Source organism: Lynx rufus, unplaced genomic scaffold, assembly GCF_022079265.1.
Source record: "Lynx rufus isolate CCGP_SWC_20201006 ecotype Redwood Valley unplaced genomic scaffold, mLynRuf1.p SCAF_4, whole genome shotgun sequence".
NCBI lineage: Eukaryota > Metazoa > Chordata > Mammalia > Carnivora > Felidae > Lynx > Lynx rufus.
Window position 1 is genome coordinate 3,732,825 of NW_025814856.1, and position 22,726 is coordinate 3,755,550.

Genomic DNA, 22,726 nt, shown 5'->3' on the forward strand with positions numbered 1-22,726 from the left:
CCAACCATGTCTGGGTCTCTGACCCAGCTGTGAGTAGCAGGTTTCCACAACTCCTCGGGTTGATAATTTGCAATCCCAAACTCACAGAACTCAGGAAAACAGTCTACTAACTAGATTGATTACCTGTTTGATATAAGAGGATACAAGTCAGCAACGGCCAGATGGAAGAGACACATGGGGCCAAGTTTGGAGGCCTCTGCGCCCTGTCCAGACAGACACCCTGCCCTCCGAAAACGCCTTCGGGTCAGAGCTTTCGTTATGTAGGCACGGTTGATTAAATCATTGGCCATTAGTGCTGAGCTCAATTTCCAGTCCCTCTTCCCACGTAGGCCATGAGGGGGTGGGGCTGAAAGTTCGAACCCTCTAAATTACTTTCGTTCCGTGGCAACCAGCTCCCCCATCCTTTGGGGCTTTCCAAAAGTCACTTCGTTAACACAAACTCAGGCACGGTTGAGTTTAAAAAGGGGCTTGTTATGAATAATGAAATGAGATTACAGGATTTTAGGAGCTAGGAGCTCTGTGTCAGGGACTGGAGACAAGACCAAATATATATATTATTATATTTATAATATTATAAATATATATAACTATATAAATATATATTTTTAGTATATATAGTATATATAATATATACTATAAATAAAAATATATATTATATGCAATATCACCTTCCAATGGCCCCATCTCCGAATACCATTACACTGGGGTATAAGACTTCAACTTGAGAAATTTGGGGGACACATTCCATCTATAACATGGGTACCCCACACCCCCAGTTGGTGCTTCAGCTAAGTTGTTACCTGGCTGTTCTACTGGCCTATGACTCCCCGTGGTTTTTACTTCTGATGTTTATGATTTCCCTCTCAGTGGACTCTCCATTTTATTTCTCGTGCAGGAGGATAGTTTGGGGACTACTTGGCTTCCAATTCATTAGAAGAAAAAGACTTTTTTAAGTTTATTTATTTATTTTGAGAGACAGGGGAGGGGCAGAGAGAGAGGGAAAGAGAGACAGAATCCCAAGCAGGCTCTGCTCTGTTAGCCTGGAGCCCAATGGGGGCTTGATCCCATGAACTGTGAGATCATGACCTGAGCCAAAGTTAGATACTTAACTGACAGCCACCCAGGCACCCCAGAAGAAAAAGATTTTTTTCTTTTTGTGGAAGCAATTTCAGAAAATTGGTGAGCGCCTGTGAGATGAATTATGTTAATTATGAAACCCAAATCCCAGGGCTTTAATTTATTTTTATTTCTTTATTTATTTTTAAGTAGGCTTCACATCCAACATGGGGCTTGAGCTCACAACCTGAGCTGAGATCAAGAGTTGGAGGCTTAACAACAACAAACAACAACAACAACAAAGAGTTGGACTCTTAACTGACTGAGCCACCCAGGCACCCCCAAATCACAGGGTTTTTAATGGACATAGAATTTACATAATTACAAGCATAGCATTGCAATGATATTGACCGACGCTTTTATCTCGGTAACCCACATTCCTTCCAAGATTCGGACCATTTCCATCACTCCAGAAACGTCCTATGTGTCCTTCCCAAGTCAACACAACAGGGTTGTAACCATTGTTGTGTTGTTGTAACCATTGTTCTGACACTCATTACGATGCATAAAATTGTTCCTGAACGTCTGATATGTAGAAGTATATAGAGTGTGTTTGTTGGTGTCTGGCATCTTTCACTCAAAATAAGGTTTCTGAAGTTCAGTCATGTTCTGTGTATCAGCAGTTCATTCCTTCTTCGTTGTTGAGTAACACTTCATTGTACAAATGGAGCTCAGTTTGCTTATCCTGTTGGAAAAGAAACAACGACCCTGAATGGAGTCATTTGCTCCCACGATGGCAAGCCTAGACATGATGGCAGCCTCAACCTCCCCAAAACGTGATTTTTGAACAGTCAACCTGAAAGGTCCTGATCAGTGCTAATGAGGTAATGCATGAACTAAGATCCTTTCTATTTCCTCTTCCTCTTCTGTAGAATGAATGGGGCTTAGCCTGAAACTTTTTTTTTTTTTTTTTTTTTTTACAGAAAGAGACCACAAACAAGGAAGAAGGGCAGAGGGAGAGAGAGAGTCTCAAGCAGGGCTGGATCCCACGACCGTGAGATTGTGACCTGAGCAGAAACCAAGAGACCAAGAGTTAGACACTTAACGGACTGAGTCACCAAGGTGCCCCTGAAACAGTCTTTTCTTTTGTTTTGTAATAACTTCTTTGCTCCACTCTCTCGCTCAGAAAAACTTTGTTTTATACCGCTCCAGAGTGCCATTTTCTGGAAGGGATGCTCCCGAACTGATGGATTGTTAAATTTATTCCATTGAATTTTTGTTCTTTAGAAATCTGTTCCCTAGTTGACGGACATTTGGGTTGTTTCCCGGTTTTGCTTATTATGAATAATGCGGCTACAAACAGCACTGGGCACCTGTCGGTCAACACATGTTCATCGTTATCAGGGAAACATCTAGACATGAACTGATTAGTTACAGTGTTGGTACACATTTAATTTTACAAGGCTCTTACCATATATATTTTTTTAAATAGCAATATAAAAATCAAAATAGAAACAGAAACTTGAAAACACATACGTGTGTTTGCACATCAGTTACAAAACGTGGTACCCATATGTTACCATTTTTATGCAACCACATGATAATTCAATACATCTCGCTAAAAAATTTTTTTTTAATCTTGTAAAATGTACCTAATATTTAACATCTTAATCGTGTTAAAGTGTGCAGTGCAAGGGCATTAGGTACATTCACATTGTTGTGTGACCATTCTCCATTACTCATCTGCAGGACTGTTTTTTTTAAATTTTATTTTTTATTTTTTAAAATTTACATCCAAATTAGTTAACATATAGTGCAACAATGATTTTAGGAGTAGATTCCTTAATGCCCTTGACCCATTTAGCCCATCCCCCCTCCCACAACCCCTCCTGTAACCCTCAGTTTGTTCTCCATATTTATGAGTCTCTTCTGTTTTGTCCCCCTCCCTGTTTTTATATTATTTTTGCTTCCCTTCCCTTGTGTTCATCTGTTCTGTGTCTTTTTTTTTTTTAACTTTTTTTAACGTTTATTTATTTTTGAGACAGAGAGAGATAGAGCATGAACGGGGTGGGTCAGAGAGAGAGGGAGACACAGAATCTGAAACAGGCTCCAGGCTCTGAGCTGTCAGCACAGAGCCCGACGCAGGGCTCGAACCCACGAACTACGAGATTGTGACCTGAGCTGAAGTCGGAGGCTTAGCCGACTGAGCCACCCAGGCACCCCTGTTCTGTGTCTTAAAGTCCTCATATGAGTGAGGTCGTATGATATTTGTCTTTCTCTGACTGACTAATTTCGTTTAGCATAATCCCCTCCAGTTCCATCCATGTAGTTGCAAATGGCAAGAGTTCATTCTTTTTGATTGCCGGGTAATACTCCATTGTATATACAGACCACATCTTCTTTATCCATTCATCCGTCGATGGACATTTGGGCTCTTTCCATACTTTGGCTATTGCCGATAGGGCTGCTATAAACATTGGGGTGCATGTGTCCCTTCAAAACAGCACACCCGTATCCCTTGGATAAATGCCTAGTAGTGCGATTGGTGGGTCATAGGGTAGTTCTATTTTTAGTTTTTTGAGGAACCTCCATACTGTTTTCCAGAGTGGCTGCACCAGTTTGCATTCCCACCGCAGGACTGTTTTAATTCTGCCCCCCTTTGCATTTATATTTCTTTTTCTGGTAGCATGAACTTTCTGGGAATGACCTAGAAACTGTGAAAGCCTGAAAGTGATTTTGAACAGCTTTTCTTCTTTTTGAGTGTTTTTTTGGAACTCTCTCTTTTTTCCTTTTCAGCATTTCTCTGTAAGTTTATCTCCCTCTTTCTCTTTTTTTAAGTAGGCTTCACGCCCAGTGCAGAGCCCAACGCGGGGCATGAACTCAAGACCTTGGGGTCAAGACCCGACCAGAGATCAAGAGTTAGATGCTTAACCGACTGAGCCACCCAGGCACCCCCAGAACTCTAACATATTCTGTCCATTTGTTGTTTTTTCTCTTTCACCTGTCCTATCTCTGATTCAGATGTTCTGGAGAAAATTGAACACGTGTTATAACTATTCCAGGTTTGTGAGACATACCTGCAAGGGGGCTGTTTCTCAGCATCATCTCAAAAGCTTTAAATAACACTGAGCCTTAGGACCATCTGAGACTGACTGCATTGGAATTTCTAGATGTGAGGCCCAATAATATGTATTTTAACAATATTGGTATATGGTAGGCAGAATTGAAGACTAACCCCAATGACCCCTGCCCTTATATAACTTCCTTCCCTGTGAAAAGGACAGGATATCACTTCCATGATTATGTTATACAGCAAAAGGGATTTTGCAGATTTTGCTTAGTTGACTTTGAGTTAATCAAAAGAGATTATTCGGGTGGGCCTGGGCTTTTTATACAAACTCTTCTTTTTTAAAAATTTTTTAAATGTTTATTTATTTTTGAGAGAAAGAAAGAGTGTGAGTGGGGGAGGGGCAGAGAGAGAAGGAGACACAGAATCTGAAGCAGGCTCCAGGATTCAAGCTGTCAGCACAGAGCCGAATGTGGGGCTTGAACCCACAAACTGTGAGATCATGACCTGAGCCAAAGTTGGATGCTTAACTGACTGAGCCACCCCAGGCGCCCCTACACAAACTCTAACTCTGGATCTAGAAGTGAGAGGTGGAGAACGTTAGAGGCCAGAGATTCACAACTGGAGAAGGAGTCAGCCTGTCCTTGCTGGCTTTGAAGATGGAGGGAATCCTGTGGCAAGAGCCTGCGCACATCTTCAAGCTGAGAGTGACTCCTGGCCAATAATAAGTGAGAAAGTGGAGACCTCAATCCTCCAACTGCAAGGAACCAAATTGTGCCAACAACACAAATGAACTTGGACATGATTCTTCTCTAGTCCAGCCTCCAGGTGAGAACACAGCTTGTAAACACCTCCATTGTGAAACGCTGAGCACAGAATCCCATGGAGCCTTGTCTGGACTGCCCCCTCTACGGACACCATGAGTTAATAAATGAGTGTTTTTTTTTTTTTTTTTTTTTTTTTTTTTAGAAATTTTATCTAAATTTTTTTTTTCAACGTTTATTTATTTTTGGGACAGAGAGAGACAGAGCATGAACGGGGGAGGGGCAGAGAGAGAGGGAGACACAGAATCGGAAACAGGCTCCAGGCTCTGAGCCATCAGCCCAGAGCCCGACGCGGGGCTCGAACTCACGGACCGCAAGATCGTGACCTGGCTGAAGTCGGACGCTTAACCGACTGCGCCACCCAGGCGCCCCAATGAGTGTTGTTTTAAACCACTAAGTTTGTGGCAATTCATTACATAGCTCTAGGTGACTAATAAACCTACTTATTTCTATGTGGTGAACCTGTTGATTGGGGTCACTTGTCCTGAGAATTTTACACTGTGTGGATGTAGCACATTTTGTCTGTCCATTCATCAATTGATGGGCGTTGGATTATTTCCACTTTTTGGCTATTATGAACAATCTGCTACAGACATCTGTATGAAAGCATTAATCAGTTTCATATATATTAGCAAACTCACTTCAGATATTCTTTGGCTGACTATATAAGTTATGTTTCCTGAATTTGAACCTGCCCTACTATCTCACCAATTCCTTCCTTAATGAATGAACTGAATAAACTCTTTGGCGCATGCTCATTTTATTTGCATAAAGACTGTGGTTTATATTTTTTGAACTTCACTAAAGGCCAGAGGTTTTCTGTAGCCTTTGGCTAACAACTAGGGCTATCCTTCTGGGTTCCTGTAATTGCTTCCTCCTCTGGCCTGTGAGAGCTGTGGCTAGCCCTGGGGATCCACATCTTTCCTGGTGGGTTCCCCTGACCCTCTCTACATTGTTGAACATGGTCCCTTTACCGATCACAGTGAGTGTGCTCTTTGTTTTCAGGCCGGACCTGACTGATACTGTAGAGGCAGGGAGCATTATGGGATATAGTTCCCTGTATCCCCGGCAGATACATAGTAGTACATAGCAGGTCCTCATTAGACCTTTGTAGAATGAAGAAACCAAAGGGCCCATTCAGGCACTCAAGTTGCAGGTTCTTAAAGGTTTCTTATGTTATCTGCTGCTATGAATTGGCAATGTTGATTAACTGTAGGTTAAGAAATCCCTATACCTTTCTGTTCCAGAAAATTGCTTACTGCAAGGAGCAACCCCTCACCATATGACATAGATAAGACTCACAGATGTCCCCCTCATTTATCTGTAGTAAGGCCAGACACAGACCCTCCAAACCCTCGTTCTTTGCCTCAGAAGTGCTCAGCTGAACTGCTTGTCCCTGCTGACCCATTGAAGCACAATGCTTGTTAACCAAACTTTGGTTAAGCTCCTTTAGAGTAAAACTTCCTCTGATCCAATACCCCCTTTCACTGCCTTTTCATCCCACCTTCCCAGTGCTAGAAAGCTCAGTTCTTTCTAGCATTGTTTACTCCTTTCTACAAAAGAAAAAAAAATTTCCCCCTTAAATCTTGAGATGCTTGAAGACTTTATACTCATGGTGTTCTCTTCTTGCAACGGTCCCCCTGACCAATTTCAATTATCTTTCCCTGCCCCCTTGTAAGTCTCCTTTGGAATAAAGTCTCTCCTTACTGAGTCTGGATTTGCTTTTTATTGGACAGAGTAATGGCCGGACATACATGGTGCAGGGGAGGAAACAATTGCTCTACCCTGTTTGGGGAATTATTACTAGTAGTTTTAATTATATACATTAGTTGGAATTCTTATCTCTTAGAAATCTTGCTTTCTTGGGGCGCCTGGGTGGCGCAGTCGGTTAAGCGTCCGACTTCGGCCAGGTCACGATCTCGCGGTCCGTGAGTTCGAGCCCCGCGTCAGGCTCTGGGCTGATGGCTCGGAGCCTGGAGCCTGTTTCCGATTCTGTGTCTCCCTCTCTCTCTGCCCCTCCCCCGTTCATGCTCTGTCTCTCTCTGTCCCAAAAATAAATAAACGTTGAAAAAAAAAATTAAAAAAAAAAAAAAGAAATCTTACTTTCTTAGAGAAAACTAAAAAGCAAGCAGTTATGAACTGTTATATACCAACATCTTATAGATTGGCAAATTCATGAATATACTATTTCATTATTTCTAGAAGCATCTATTTTCCACAATTTTCAACGTGGCACAAGACATGTTTACTAACAGACTCCAAAATTCTTTCATTTAAATAGGAAGCCAAAAGCGGGTACTGATTTGTAAATAATCTAGATATTCAATTAATACCCATCATTTCACTTAAATTTTTTTTTAAATGTTTATTTATTTTTGAAGGAGAGAGAAACAGAGCATGAGCAGGGGAGGAGCAGAGAGAGAGGGAGACACAGAATCCAAAGCAGGCTCCAGGCTCCAAGCTGCCAGCACAGAGCCTGACATGGGGCTTGAACTCATGAACTGTGAGATCATGATCTGAGCCAAAGTCGGATGCTTAGCCATGCTTAGCCGACTGAGCCACCCAGGCACCCCAATCATTCCACTTTTACTTGGTAGAACTGTAAGATTTAAAGGTACCAAAAATATTTTGGAAACTATTTTAAAGTGGACACACTTTAGGGGTGCTTGGGTGGCTCAGTTGGTTGAGCGTCTGACTTTGGCTCAGGTCATGATCTCACTATTTGTGTGTTTGAGCCCCCCCATCGGGCTCTGCTGACAGCTTCCAGGGCCTGGAGTCTGCTTCAGATTCTGTCTCTCTCTCTCTCTCTCTCTCTCTGCCCCTCCCCCAATCATGCTTTCTCTCTCTCTCTCAAAAATTAATAAACTTTAAAAAAATTTCAAGTACACACACTTATTAAACATAATCATTGTTGAAAAGTTCATTTATAAACTTTCATCTCACATTTCTTTAATTCAGTTGTTCTTAACAATTATGTTTAGATGACTTACCGAAACTTCATTAAACATTGAACAAAGCTGGGGCTGCGGGCTGACTCAGTTGGTGGAGCATGTGACTCTTGATCTCTGGGTCCTGAATTTGGGCCCCACGATGAGTGTGGAGATGAGTTAAATAAATAAAAACTTAAAACAAAATTAAACAAAGTTAACCATCATCTCAAGTTATTTTTCTTGCTGACAATTTTTGTTACATATCTATATTAGGCAAGCATCAAACCTTATAGGGTTGGAGCCCTCCCAGGGCCTTATGAAAGGCTATATGCATATGAGGAGGAGGGTGTGGATGTTATGTGTGTTTTCAGTTTGTGTTTGAGCCTGGGAGTCCAGATGGCAGTTCAAGCTAAAGAAAGCCCAGGCATGTCTGGGCTTGTCTCCAGAGTCACGGAGCACCGTCTATCTAGGCCTATTTGCATAACAATAATGAAGAGTCCTTCCAGTATAGAGGTGATTTTAAGGGAGAAAAGAACCATACAACTGGAATGTGATCTTGGGGTAGGAGAAAAGAAGTGTCTGCTCCAGATCTGCCAGCATGGATTTTTGACTTCTCTGGGGTCTTGTGTGATCCCAATGGGGAACAGGTGGAGAGTGAAAAAAGAAATTAACGGATCAGTTTTTGCTAAGGCTGAACAAGCCTGCCACCTTCTCCGAGAACCCAGTGTTGTGGGGGAGGTCTCACTGTCTGATAGCTTTAAGCCTCAGGGGCTTTAGTTAAAGGTCTTAATGCCTCTGGACCTTGATGTGCTCACCAAGGAACTGATAGTGTCACAGGTGCATTTCGGTCCCCGAACACATGCCAAACCCCCAGATGCAAAGAAATGCAGAATGTGGGACTCTGGTGTCTTGCATCATACCGAAGGATGTGGTTGCCCCAAGGGGGGAAATCTGAGCTATCTTTGTTCAAATAGTTTCATTTAGGTCCTAGGGCTGATGAGATCTGGGGGAAATTCAGGTTAGACGCCCAAACTGGCATGGTCTTTGAGTCAGTATTTGGTGAATTTGAAAAAGATACAGGTTTTCCTTCTCAGATTGACAGACTCTCTGGCTTTTGTCATCCTCCGTCCAAAGGGGCACACAGAGAATGTTGAAATCTGGGACTCCTGGCTGGCTCGGCTGGTGCAGCACATGACTGGATCTCGGGATTGGGAGTTCGAGGCCCACGTTGGGTGTAGAGATTTTACTTAGAAACAAAATGTTGACAACCACCATCACCACCACCACCACAGAGAATGCTGGAGTCATGACTTCCTAATGTGGATGGGCCTCAGCCAATCAGTTAAAACCTGAGTGGAACAGAAAGATGGAGGAAAAAGAAATTCCTCCTGCATGACTGCCTTTGAGCCTGGATGTTTTTGTTCATGCCTTCATACTCAAACAGGAAGCCTGGTTCTTTGGATGGGTGTGAGCCTGTGGGACTTTGGACTATTTTATACCATTGATACTCCGTGGTCTCCAGCTTGCCCACTGCAGCTCTTAAGACTTGTGCAACGCCACGATTACGTAAGCTAATTCCTCATAATAAATCTCTCCCTCTATTTTTGCGCATCCCATTGATTCTGTTTCTCTGAAGAATGGTTACTAATGCAACCACTAATCTATTTTCTGTCTCTACGTGTTTTTCTATCATGGATATTTCATAGAAACAGAATCCCATAAAATGGAATCACAAAGTAGAATCATTTTGCGTCTGACTTCTCTCACTTAGTGTGGTCTTTCTAAGGTTCATTCATGGTGTAACATGTATCAGTGCTTCGTTCCTTAACTGCCAAATAATATTCCATCATATCAATGCCACATTTGTTTACCCATTCGTCTGTTGATGGGCATTTGGGTTGTTTCAACTTGGGGCTATTTTGAATAATGTTGTAGTGAACATCTGTGTACAAGCTTTGTGAGGATGTAGGTTTTTATTTCTGTTGGGTACATACCTAGGAGTGAAACTGTAGGTCATATGGCAGCTCTATGTTACTTTTTGAGGAACGGCTGGGCAGTTTTCCCCGGACGCTAACCCGTTTTAGAATCCCACCAGCGATGTATGAAGGTTCCTTTGTTAGTCAAGGTCAGGGTTCTCCAGAGAAACAGCCAACAGGAGATACACATCTGTAAAGAGGTAGAGTGTGAGGAATTGGCTCACAAGTGTATGCCCCCTGATCTGCCACTTGTGCCCATGCTCGAGGCCAAAGAGAGCTTGGTGAGTTGGTGTAATTCGAGTCCAAGTCAAAGGCCTGAGAACCAGGGGAGCTGATGGACATCACAGTCCAAGGGCAGGAGAAGACCAATGTCCCAGCTCAGTGTCCTAGCTCCCCTTCTCTGCTTTCAGTCTATTCAGGCCCTTGGTGGGTTGGATAGGCCCACCCTCATCAGGGAGGGTAGTGCTTTCTTCTCGGTTTACAAATTCAAATATTAAGCTCTTCCAGAAACACCCTCACAGACACACCCTGACCTCATGCCTAACCAGGTGTGTGGGTCATGTGGACACCTGAAGTTAAACATCCTGGTTCCAATTGTCCTCCATCCTTGCCAGCATTTTTTATTGTCTGCCTTTTTGATTACAGCCATCCTGGGGGTGTGTAGTGCTATCTCATTGTGGTCACGATTCATACTTCCCTCACAACTAATGATGTTGAGTCTTCCTTTTTTCTTTTCTTTCACCAATATTTATCCTTTTTTTTTTTAAATTTTTTTAACGTTTTTATTTATTTTTGAGACAGAGAGAGACAGAGCATGAACAGGGGAGGGGCAGAGAGAGGGAGACACAGAATCGGAAGCAGGCTCCAGGCTCTGAGCCCTCAGCCCAGAGCCCGATGCGGGGCTCGAACTCACAGACCGTGAGATCGTGACCTGAGCCGAAGTCGGACGCTTAACCGACTGAGCCACCCAGGCGCCCCACCAATATTTATCCTTTTTTTCCCTATCATTATTATCCTTATTTGCCTGCCAAACCACAGATACTCTAATGCCTGAAGTAAACAAGGCTACCCTGGTCCTGATGGACAGTCAGCCAATCTCCCCATGGATAGCTGTTATTTGTAGACAGCACAGTGAAGGAAAGTACCAGGGGTGCAGAAGGAGAGAATGTGATCTAGTCTTGGGGTGGGGAGGATTGTGTAGACGGTTCCTGGAACGATCTCTTAAAACTGCAAGTTCAATCAGGTGCCTCTTCAATTGTTCCCTCTTGCTGAGCCTGGTATTCAAAGATCTGCCTAACCTGCTTCTAGCCTCATTTTCCAGCTCACAATACACCAAGAGCCCTTTCTATATCTGCCATCATGGGGCTCATGTCCTGACATGAGCTTTCAAGTTAGAGTGATACAATTCCTTTCCGAAAGTGGATGACAATGTCTTTGTTTATGAAAACCTCTTGATGAGTCCTGTTATATAGTCTTTGGTGATTGTTGAGCAATATAAAGTTCCCTGGATATCAATAAGGGCAGAATTCAGGTACTCTGCATGATAGAACCAGCAGAATTTTTTTTTTAAGAGGTAGAAAGTGCAAGAGATGAGTGTTGCAACTTTAAATGTTTATTTATTTATTTTGAGAGAGAGCATGAGCGGGGTAGTGGTAGAGAGAGAGAGGAGAGAATCCCAAGCAGGCTCTGTGCTGCCAGCCCAGAGCCTGACAGAGAACTTGATCTTGTGAACTTCAAGATCATGAGGTGAGCTGAAACCAAGAGTTGGATGCCCAACAGACTGAACCACCCAGGCTCCCCGTGGAGTCAGCAGAATTTTGAGACAGGGAGTCAGATCAGAGAAGGGAGCCAAGGGGGGAGGGGAGCAGGAGCTAGTGAGAAGGTGGAATCCCAACCATTATGGCAAAGGGGAAGACATGTATGGTTTTCTAGGGTTGCTGTAATGAATAATCACCAAACTTGTGGCATAAAACAACATAAGTTTGCATTCTTATGGTTCTGAAGGTCAGCGTCTGAGATGGGTCTTGCTGGGCCAAAAGAATGAAACTGGGCCCGTAACCTGCAACCATACACAAAAGTCAACTCATAATAGATTAAAGCCTTGAACAGTTGCCACCAAAGGCAAAGGCAACAAAAGCAAAAGGAAGCCAATGGGACTATCTCAAGGTAAAAAGCTTCTGCACAGAAAAGGAAACCATCAGCAAAAATGAAATGGCAACCTAGCAAATGGGAGAAAAATACTTGTAAACTATATATCTGAAAGGATTAATATTCAAAATATATAAAGAACTCATACAACTCAACAGTGAAAACAGGAAGTAATCCAATTAAAATATGGGCAGAGGACCTGACTAGACATTTTGCCAAAGAAAACATACAGGTAGTCAATAGGTATGTAAAAGATGCTCAACATCACTCATCATCAGGGAAATCAAAATCAAAACCACCCGAGATACCCCTCACACCTGTCAGAATGGCTATCCTTCCCATACTCAGCTGTGCTGTCCTCTTGAAACTCAGATACACTAGCAAGCAATCTGGAAGGATATATTGCCAAATGGCCAACAGTGGTCCTTTTAAAAGGTAGTTCAAGGGAGGGAAAATATCAGGCTTTTATTGTTGTTGTTGTTTTATTTTACTTTATATTCTTCTGCCCTGTTGGGGTTTTTTTCCACTGGGCATGTTTTACTTTTGGAAAAATTTTAAAAGCTGCAAATCCAAAAATTCCTGCTAAGACCAGTGTCAAGTAGTTTATTCCCTATGTTTTCTTTTAGGAGTTTTATGGTTTCAGGTCTTTAACAGTCTTTAACCCATTTGGAGTTGATTTTGTGTATGGTATAAGACAGGGGTCCAGTTTTATTCTTTTGCACATGGCTGTCCAGTTTTCTCAAAACCAATTGTCTTTTCTGCATTGCATATTTTTGACTCATTTATCATGGATTAATTCATGTTAATCCACATGCATGGATGTTTTTCTGGACACTATTCTGTTCCATTGATTGATGTGTCTGTTTTCATGCCAATACCTTACTGTTTTGTTGGCTATAGCTTTGTAATATAGTTTGAAATCAGGAAGTATGATGCCTGCAGCATTGTTCTTTTTTTTTCTTGAGATTTCTTTCGTTATGTGGGGTCTTTGTGGTTCCATACAAATTTTAGAATTATTTTTTATATTTCTTTGAAAAATACCATTGTAATTTTGATAGGGAGTGCACTGAGTCTATAAATGGCTTTGGGTAATGTGGACGTTTTAATAATATTAATTTTTCCAATCCATCAGCATGGGGTAAGTTGTTTTTGAGCCCTTTTATGATCCTTTGTATTTCTGTGGAACCTGTTGTAATGGCTCCTCTTACATTTCTGATGTTATTTATTTTAGTCTTCTCTCTCTCTCTCTCTCTCTTTTTCCTGGTGAATCTAGCTGCAAGTATTTTGTTTACTTTTCAAAGAGCTAGCTCTTAAATTCAATGATTTTTCTCTTGTTTAATGAGTCATTGTTAACCCTTCCATTTGTAGGATACATTGAGTAGGGCTGCTGTGAGCATGGGTGTACTAAATTTAAACATTTACATCTAATTGACATCATCTTGTATGCCCTGGTGAGATCACCTTGGAAGCTAGGATTTTACAAGTCCACTGCTTGAACTTTTGACACTTAGAATCCCTTCCTTGGCTACAGCATCTTTCCACTGAAGCAATTTTTATTGCTTTATTTTTTACTAACAAACTATTTTTAAGAACAGTTTTTGGTTTACAAGACAACTGAAAAGAGAATATAGGTTTTTTTATATACTTCCGTGCACACCATTTTTCTATTTTTAACATCTTACACTAGTGTAGTGCCTTGCTATACAACTCATGAACCAATACTGATGTATTATTTTAACTAAATCCCACAGTTGATTCAGATTTCTTTGCTTTTCCTCTCATATATCTTTTTTCTGCCCAGGATCCCATCCACAATTCCCAAGTACACTTGGTCATCACATCTCCTAAGTTTCCTCTGGGCTGCAACAGTTTCCCAGACTTTCTTTGTCTTTGATGACTTTTAACATTCTGAAGAGGACTGGTCAGGCATTTTATAGGATGCCTCCCTCTTGGAATTTATCTGATGTTTTTCTCACGGTTAGACTGGGGTGATGGATTTGGGGAGGAAGACCCCTGAGGTGAAATGTTCTTTTCATCCTATGGTACTCATACTGGGGGCCTGTGCTGTCCCCATGGCTTATCACTCCTGATGTTGGCCTTGGTCACCTGGCTGAGGTGGTGGTCAGATTTTTCCACTGTAAAGCTACTGCTCATCCCTGCACTTTCCATATTGTCTTCTTTAGAAGGAAGTCATTATGTGCAGCCCACACCCATGGAGAGGGAGTTGTGGTCCCCTCCTTTAGGATGGAGTAGCTACATTGTGAAAATTGATAAAGGGAAACCTCACTAAAATGGAGTTGGGAATGTGTGGCACAAGGGTTCTCGTGCCCTACCACTCCTCACTAATTGCAAATGCAACAGGAAGAGAGGCACCTTGTGCATGGATACAACTTTATTACCCCAGCAGGAAGAAGAAAAATTTCCCTCCTCCCCCTGGCAACAACACAGCCAGTAAGAGACAAACTAGCTCAGCCAATGAGAAGCAACTTCCTTCAAACTCCCAGGTTGGGGCGCTCCAGTGGTTCAGTGTGTTAAGCCTGGGATTCTTGATTTCTGCGTAGGTCATGGTCTTGCGATTGGTGGGATGGAGCTTGGCATGAGGCTCTGCTCTGTCAGTGGAGCCTGCTTGGGATTCTCTCTCCCCTCTCTCTGCCCCCGCCCATGCTCACATGCCCTCTCTCTCAGAATAAATAAATAAACTTAAAAAAAAAAAAAACAACCTTCCAGGTAACTCTAGTAGACTTTTTGTTTATGACAGTCTTCCCAATTTCCTGCTTTACCTTGTTAAAGAGCAGTCCTCTCCTTGGTTTGGCAGACTTGCCTGTGGTTTTGCCGTTAGCGTGCTTGCCCTGGATTGTAGTTTTCTGTTATTCCTGAATAAACCCATTTTGCTGGTAAAATAACTGGCAAATTTATTTATTTATTATCTATTTATAATTTATTTATTTAAAAAAATTTAAAAAAAATTTTTTCAACGTTTTTATTTATTTTTTGGGACAGAGAGAGACAGAGCATGAACGGGGGAGGGGCAGAGAGAGAGGGAGACACAGAATCGGAAACAGGCTCCAGGCTCTGAGCCATCAGCCCAGAGCCTGACGCGGGGCTCGAACTCACGGACCGCGAGATCGTGACCTGGCTGAAGTCGGACGCTTAACCGACTGCGCCACCCAGGCGCCCCAGTTAAAAAAAATTTTTAATATTTATTTATTTTTGAGAGCCAAAGAGAGAGCATGAGCAGGGGAGGGGAGAGAGAGAGAGAGAGAGAGAGAGAGAGAGGGAGATACAGAATCTGAAGCAGGCTCCAGGCTCTGTGCTGACAGCACAGAGCCCACTGTAGGGCTGGGACCCACAAACCATGAGATCACGACCTGAGCTGAAGGCAGATGTTTAACCGACTGAGCCACCCAGGAACCCCTATTTTTTTTTTTATTTTTGAGAGAGAGAGAGAGAGAGAGAGAGAGAGAATCCCAAGCAGGCTCTGTGCTCAGCTAGGACCCGGATGTGGGGCTCGCTCCCATGACCCTGGCATCATGACTTGAGCTGAAATCGAGTCCAACGCTCAACCGACTGAACCACCCAGGTGCCCCTGGCAGTTTTATTTTAAAGGTAAACAACATAAATTATTTGAAATTCTGCACAAAGGTTTTGGCCCTTCCCCACTTACAAATATATTGAATCACCTATTTATATCAATATAGACTCATGGATATTTATTTCATACTCTGAATTATAATCTGATACTATTCTATTTATTTTATTGCTCAAATTGTTCTAATTTTAGCCACTGGGGGCTTTGTCAGTTGGCTTCTGTGCTCCTTCGACATACACAGATCAATATGGCTTTGCTTTCTTTTTTACATAATTTTTTAAAGCTGGACGCTTAACCAACTCCTAACTGGTCTGGCCACCCAGGTCTCTCTCTTTCTCTTTCTTTCTCATCCTTATTTCTGCCACTTACCAATGCACCATTCTCATCATACATATTTTTTTTGTCCTATTCCTATAATCAGCCATTTCTCTAAGGAGCCCCGATTCCTTTTTTTTTTTTTTTTTTTTTGAGAGATGGATTGAGAGAGAGAGAGAGAGAAATTGCAAGCAGGGGAGGGGCAGAGGGAGAGAGAATCTTAAGCAGGCTCTATGCCCAGCACAAAGCTTGACCAGGGGCTCTATCTCACTACCGTGAGATACGGACCTGAGCCAAAATTGAGTTAGATACTTAATCCACTGAGCCACCCAGGCACCCTCCCACCCCACCCCCCCCCCCCCCGCTCCCCTCCTCCCTCCAATTCCTTTTTCATGGAATGGTATTAGAAATCATGATGTGGGTGCTAAGTGTGCACATTGCTATGTGGGCTCGTGATGGTGGTTTTCTAGTTGACAGAATCCATTCCTCCGTTCAAAATTACGTGCCAAGCACTCCCTCGGCGTGGGGCTCTGGCTGTGACTGGCACAGAATGCAGTCCCTGGCCTCATGGCGTCTTCATTCCAGTGGGATGTGGGGGGAAGACAGCCAACAAGCAAAATAAGTAAGTGGATTCTTCTAATATGTTCAAAGGTGACAAGTACTATAGAGATCTGTTAAAAGATAAACTGAGGCATATCAACATTTTTGAGACTTTATTTGAACAAAAACCAGTATGAGTCAGGCAGCGCCTAACCAGAAGTGGTGAGTGATGTTCCATCAACCTCACTCAGTGTTTTCTCCACGGGTGAGCACCCTCTCAGGACTTTCACTCGCTCATCAGTCTAGAAGCTTCTAACCCCATCCTTCTGTATTTTTGAGCATGACACGGATGCCATTGGTTAAATCACTTGCCCTTGCTGGCTGAGCTGTCTGCAGCCTCTCTCCCCTCCCTGGAGGTCAGGCCAGTGGGAAGGGACAGTTCCGACTCCCACCTCTCCAGGTGACCTCAGGGCTTTCCCCAAAGTCACCTCATTAACACAACAAAAGGCACCCAGACCGCTGGCCACACAGGAAATTCCAAAAGCTTAAGCTAGCAGCAAGGATTGAGACCGATCAGATGTTATACATCACTATATTACAGAGACACATCAAGAAAAAAGCTTCTACAAGAGACAGGAAAAAAAAAAAAAGAGAGAGAGAGAGAAAACACACTCTCCGACAAATCTGGGCCAGGGGGCGCAACAGTCAGGGGTGCACCAGCTGAACCCCAAAAAAGGTCTCATCAGCATTTGCGGAGGGCAGCAGAGGCAGCGTGAGGTTGGTGCACAGCGTGTCCCCGCGAGCCAACGGCGTCAGGCGCTGGGAGGCGGCCACGCAGCCTCCGTGGAAGCCGAGCCTCAGCAGGCTGATGCTGTGGGCGGCCGGGGAGCAGATGCCCACCGTCAGCGTGGCCCTGGGAGGCCGGGCGGCCCGCGTGGAGGAGGAGCAGTTGGCCAGCGTCACTTGGATGTGCAGCCTGTAGACCCCGCCGCGCCGGACACGCAGTTGCCCGCCGTCGTCCAGCTCCAGGCCATCCACGAAGGAGCGGCCCAAGGCCGGACTTCCCTGCCAGCGCAGCCTGTGGTCCAGCCGCTGTCCTGGCGGCACAGCGTCAGGGACGTGGGAGGACAGACGTTCAGGGACCAAATGTCCAAGCCTGCTCTGTCGAAACCTAACCCCCCGCCCCCCTCCCTCCCCCTCCCCTCCCCCTTTCTCTCTCCTCCTCTCATTCCCCCCTCCCTCCCCTCCCCTCCCCCTTTCTCTCTCCTCCTCTCATTCCCCCCTCCCTCCCCTCCCCTCCCCCTTTCTCTCTCCCCCTCTCTCTCCCGCCTCTCTCCCTCCCCCTTCCTCCCTCTCCCCTCCCCCTTTCTCTCTCCCCCTCTCATTCCCCCCTCCCTCCCTCTCCCCTCCCCCTTTCTCTCTCCCCCTCTCATTCCCCCCTCCCTCCCTCTCCCCCTCCCCCTTTCTCTCTCCTCCTCTCTCTCCCGCCTCTCTCCCTCCCCCTTCCTCCCTCTCCCCTCCCCCTTTCTCTCTCCCCCTCTCATTCCCCCCTCCCTCCCTCTCCCCTCCCCCTTTCTCTCTCCCCCTCTCATTCCCCCCTCCCTCCCTCTCCCCTCCCCCTTTCTCTCTCCCCCTCTCTCTCCCGCCTCTCTCCCTCCCCCTTCCTCCCTCTCCCCTCCCCCTTTCTCTCTCCCCCTCTCTCCCGCCTCTCCCCCTCCCCCTTTCTCTCTCCCCTCTCCCGCCTCTCCCCCTCCCCCTTTCTCTCTCCCGCCTCTCTCCCTCCCCCTTCCTCCCTCTCCCCTCCCCCTTTCTCTCTCCCCCTCTCTCCCGCCTCTCCCCCTCCCCCTTTCTCTCTCCCCCTCTCTCTCCCACCTCTCTCCCTCCCCCTTCTCCCTCTCCCCTCCCCCTTTCTCTCTCCCCCTCTCTTCCCCCCTCCCTCCCTCTCTCTCCCCCCTCCACCTCCCCTTTCTCCCCCTCCCCCTTTCTCTCTACCTCTTTTCCCCCCTCCCTCCCTCTCCCCTCCTCCTTTCTCTCTCCCCCTCTCTCTCCCGCCTCTCCCCCTCCCCCTTTCTCTCTCCCCCTCTCTTCCCCCCTCCCTCCCTCTCTCTCCCCCCTCCGCCTCCCCTTTCTCCCCCTCCCCCTTTCTCTCTACCTCTTTTCCCCCTCCCTCCCTCTCCCCTCCCCCTCTCTCTCCCACCTCTCTCCCTCCCCCTTTCTCTCTCCCCCTCTTCCCCCCTCCCTCCCTCTCTCCTCCCTCTTTCTCTCTCCCCCTTTCTCTCTCCCGCCTCTCTCCCTCCCCCTTCCTCCCTCTCCCCCTCCCCCTTTCTCTCTACCTCTTTTCCCCCTCCCTCCCTCTCCCCTCCCCCTTTCTCTCTCCCCCTCTCTCTCCCGCCTCTCTCCCTCCCCCTTTCTCTCTCCCCCTCTTTCCCCCCTCCCTCCCTCTCTCCTCCCCCTTTCTCTCTCCCCCTCTCTTTCCTCCTCCCCTTTCCCCTTTCTCTCTCCCTTTCTCTGTTCTCTCTTTCCATCTCTCTAGCTCAATTTCTCCTTCTCTCTCCCTCTCTTCCCCCCTCCCCCTCTCTCTCTCCCTCTTTCCCCCTCCCTCCCTCTCTCCTCCCCCTTTCTCTCTCCCCCTCTCTCCCGCCTCTCTCCCTCCCCCTTTCTCTCTCCCCCTCTTTCCCCCCTCCCTCCCTCTCCCCTCCCCCTTTCTCTCTCCCCCTCTCTTTCCTCCTCCCCTTTCCCCTTTCTCTCTCCCTTTCTCTGTTCTCTCTTTCCATCTCTCTAGCTCAATTTCTCCTTCTCTCTCCCTCTCTTTCCCCCCTCCCTCCTCTCTCTCCTGCCTCTCTCCATCCCCCTCCCCCTTTCTCTCTCCCTCTTTCCCCCTCCCTCCCTCGCCCCTCCCCCTTTCTCTCTTCCCCTCTCTTCCCCCCTCCCTCCCTCTCTCTCTCTCCCCCCCCTTTCTCTCTCCCTTTCTCTGTTCTCTCTTTCCGTCTATCTCAATTTCTCCTTCTCTCTCCCTCTCTCTTTCTCCCTTCTACACATGCACTCGCGGTTACCTGTGTGATTTAGCTGCAGCTCAGCCATGTCCCGCTGATAGAACAGAAGAGAACACGTGTGGTGAGCACAGAAGCACGGAGGTTTTACGTCCCCGCACCCGCCCCCCACCACCCCGCACCGTCCCCGACCGAGATCAAGACGTCTCTTTTCTCTGCTCATCTTCCTACCCGCTTCTCAAACAGCTGGACTGAGTTGTGACTTTTTAAAAAAGATCTTTTAAAGAGGAAGTACTTTGAACTAACAGCCTACACCTGCTCTCTCGGCTGCACAGCCCCCCCCTCCCCCCGCCCGGCCTGCGTCGCCTCCAAAGGGGGTCCCCGTGGTGGGTGTCGGGGCTCCCAGGTGAGCGGCGCGGGTCGCCCTGCCCTTGCAGGCCCCGAACCCACCCCCCTCCCGGCTTCGTGAAGCCCCCAGCAGCCTCTGAGTCAGCTCGCTGGGGAACACCGAAGACGAGTCACTTTCCATGCCCGCATCGGATGCTCCTTTCCTAGCTGCGACCTCCCCACTCCGGGATCCCCACCCGGGACTTACCTCCAGGGCGCGACTGACATCCCCCGCGCCCCCACCCCGCTCCCCCCCCCACCCCCACCCCAGCCCGGACCTCCAGGCAGCTGTGCCCCAACAGCCGGCTCGGTCTCCATCTCTCTTCGCACCCAGACCTTCCGGGACGATTTTTATCCATCTCATTTGGATTTTTTTTTTTTTTTAATTTTATGTATTCTTGGTCGTTCGCCCGTCTGCGCCCAAACGCACGGTCCCTCTGCTTCGATCCCATTCTCTTCCTGGTGGTTCGCCTCCCTCCTCTGCGCCCCCGCAGAGCCGGCCCCACCCAGAGGTCCCCAGGCTCCGCCGAGCAGGTGGGAGGTTTGCATCTTCCTCCCCCCCCCCTTCTCTACGCACCTTAGGCGGCTCGAGCTGCCCTTGCTGGACGCGCAGGAAGCAGTATGCCATTACGCCGGTAAGAGACAGGATCGCGGCAGAGCGCAGCACCGACATCCAGGACAGGCGGGGCACCGGGCAGCCGGAGCTCCCCTCCTCCGGCACCATGATTCTCAGACAGCGCTGCATGGGGCCCGTGCTGGCGGGGCGCGGGGCGAGCCAGGGAGCCGGGAGCACGGAAACCTCAGCGCTCTCACGGCTCGGGGGCCTCGGCCTGCCCGAACCTGCCAGAGACCCGCCCCACCCCACTCTGGGGATGTCCGGCAAAGGGGAGGGATTTGAGCTGTTCGCCGGGCAGGGAAATCCCCTCCAGCGTTTGCCCACCCCCAGCTCGCAGAGGGGTATGCCAGGAATCCGACCGCCCCACGGAGCCCCTCAGTCTTCTGATGTGGCCCCTTGTCCTCACCTTCCTCACAGTCATTCATTCATTCATTCATTCATTCAACAAACCTTCACTGAGCATCCCCTGTGGACCAGATGCTGTGCGGGAGCGGGTGTGTGTGTGTGTGTGCGCGCGTGTGCGCGTGTGTAGGGGGAAACCAGGGGTACAGCCAGCAGCCAGAGAGGTCAGGGAGGCTCCCCACATATCCAGGGGCTTCTTTCCATTTTCCCAGTCTCCCTGCACGCGATGGGGCCACGTGACTGACCTGCCCACCAGGAAGAGAGTAGACGCAGATGAATTTAGGAGAGCTTGGGTGGCCTGCTCGGCTAAACACCCCGCATCACCCTTCAGCCTTCTCGTCCTCTCAGAAGTGGCCTCTGCTTGGTCTGCAGTGGGCTGAATAGTGTCCCCCTCCCTCCCCCCAAGAAATTCATGTCCACCTAGAACCTCAGGTGGTATGTGACCTCACTTGGGAACAGGATCCTCGCGGTTACGATTAGATGAGGTCATAGTGGATTAGAGCGGGCCCTAAATCCAAAGAACGGCAAGCTTGCAAAGAAAGGAGAGGGCACACACAGGGACACAGAAGGATGATGGCCATGTGACGTGGAGGTGGACGTCAGAGGGACCGGTTCATCTACAAGCCAGGGAACCCCAAGGATTGCCCCGAAACAGCAGACACCGGGAAGAGGCAAGGAAGGATTCTTTCCTGAAGCCTTCAGAGGGAGTGAGGTCTGCGGACGCCTTCATTTCAGACATCTGGCCTCTCAAACTGTGACAGGATAAATACCTTTCGTTTTAAGCTGCCCCGTTTGTGGCACTTTGTTGTGGCAGCCACAAGAATCCAGTAACCTTGGGGGCCCCTGGGTGGCTCAGTCGGTTGAGCATCCGACTTCAGCTCAGGTGGTGAGCTCACGGTTGGGGAGTGGGAGCTCCGCATGGGGCTCGCTGCTGTCAGCGCTGAGCCCGCTTCGAATCCTCTGCTCCTCCCCTGCTTGCGCGCTCTCTCTCAAAAACAAACAACACCACCAAAATAAAAGCATTGAAAAGAAAGAATCCAATGATAATGGCACCACTGCCAGATGTTGAGAGATCACCTGGGCTCATAGGATTGTGCCAATAGCAGTCGGTATCAGTGAGTCTAACCCCTCGCCGGCCCCCGGGGCAGGAAAGCTGCTTCAGCGGCCGTTGACAAGCGCCTGGGGCTGTGTTCTCAGAAGCTTTACCTGTAGACCCCAGAATTGGAAAATTTCATCCCAAAGTGAGGAGTCATGGAGGCCTGGTCTGGAGGATGGATACAGGACAGAAGTCAGAGCTTGAGGCAACCACATCGGCTGATGGGGGCAGGGGGTGCGGGGAGGCAGGTGAGAGAGAGGGAAAAGGAGTCAAACATGTCCAGAATCCCCGGGATGCAGGTGACTGGGGACCCCAACTACTAAAACAATGTCCTTCTCTAGGATTATGTCTGGGGATTCAGCTGGCAGCCTCCCCATGGGGGCCCCCAACTCAAGCTTTCCTGAGTATAGGGGCATGATCCTAAGAATTTTTTCCAACCTTCTTTCTTACTCTATGACACCCCTGCTGGGTTCTAAAGTCTAGCTTTACCCACTAACCCCATCTCCAGAACCTTCCAGTTCCCATTACATCATGTTCCCCACAACGGACTTTTGATGGTTTCCTGCGGTCCCACTGGTGTCCCTTCCCCGCCTCCATCTAGCCACGGCAAAAATGCCGCGGAGGGTGTAGTCAAGTACGAGGAGTCTGCAGTCCCCCAACACACCTGCATTCCAGTCTTCAGAATGTCACATTTTAGCTTCGAAGTTTGGGAAACTCGTGCCCTCATCGTCTTTTAAGGGCCAACGCCCCCGACCATAAGTGGACCATGATGTGGTTCAGAAGAAAGATG

At 47.2% G+C, this 22,726-nt stretch overlaps 1 protein-coding gene across 2 annotated transcripts; it reads right to left on the minus strand.

Annotated features, from left to right (window-relative positions):
• Positions 1–16,603: 16,603 nt before the first annotated feature.
• Positions 16,604–20,567, minus strand: CD70 (CD70 molecule). 2 transcript variants are annotated; one of them, XM_047097086.1, is made up of 3 exons: positions 20,400–20,567; positions 19,499–19,532; positions 16,604–17,542 (listed from the first exon to the last, which is right to left on the minus strand). In XM_047097086.1, exons 1-3 carry the CDS (start codon positions 20,565–20,567, stop codon positions 17,151–17,153), a joined length of 594 nt encoding a protein of 197 aa, XP_046953042.1. In that variant the 3' UTR covers positions 16,604–17,150. The 2 variants fall into 2 exon arrangements, with proteins under 2 accessions (XP_046953042.1, XP_046953043.1); XM_047097087.1 differs by lacking the exon at positions 20,400–20,567 and adding an exon at positions 20,101–20,259.
• Positions 20,568–22,726: the final 2,159 nt, after the last annotated feature.

Bases quoted from the DNA above. Each gene is read 5' to 3' on its own strand.
- CD70 (XM_047097086.1), bottom strand. From the start codon at position 20,567: ATGCAGCGCTGTCTGAGAATCATGGTGCCGGAGGAGGGGAGCTCCGGC. The intron at 19,533-20,399 runs GTGCGTAGAGAA...CTGTTCTATCAG, and splicing joins GGCAGCTCGAGCCGCCTAAG to CGGGACATGGCTGAGCTGCA. The intron at 17,543-19,498 runs GTAACCGCGAGT...CTGTGCCGCCAG, and splicing joins GCTGCAGCTAAATCACACAG to GACAGCGGCTGGACCACAGG.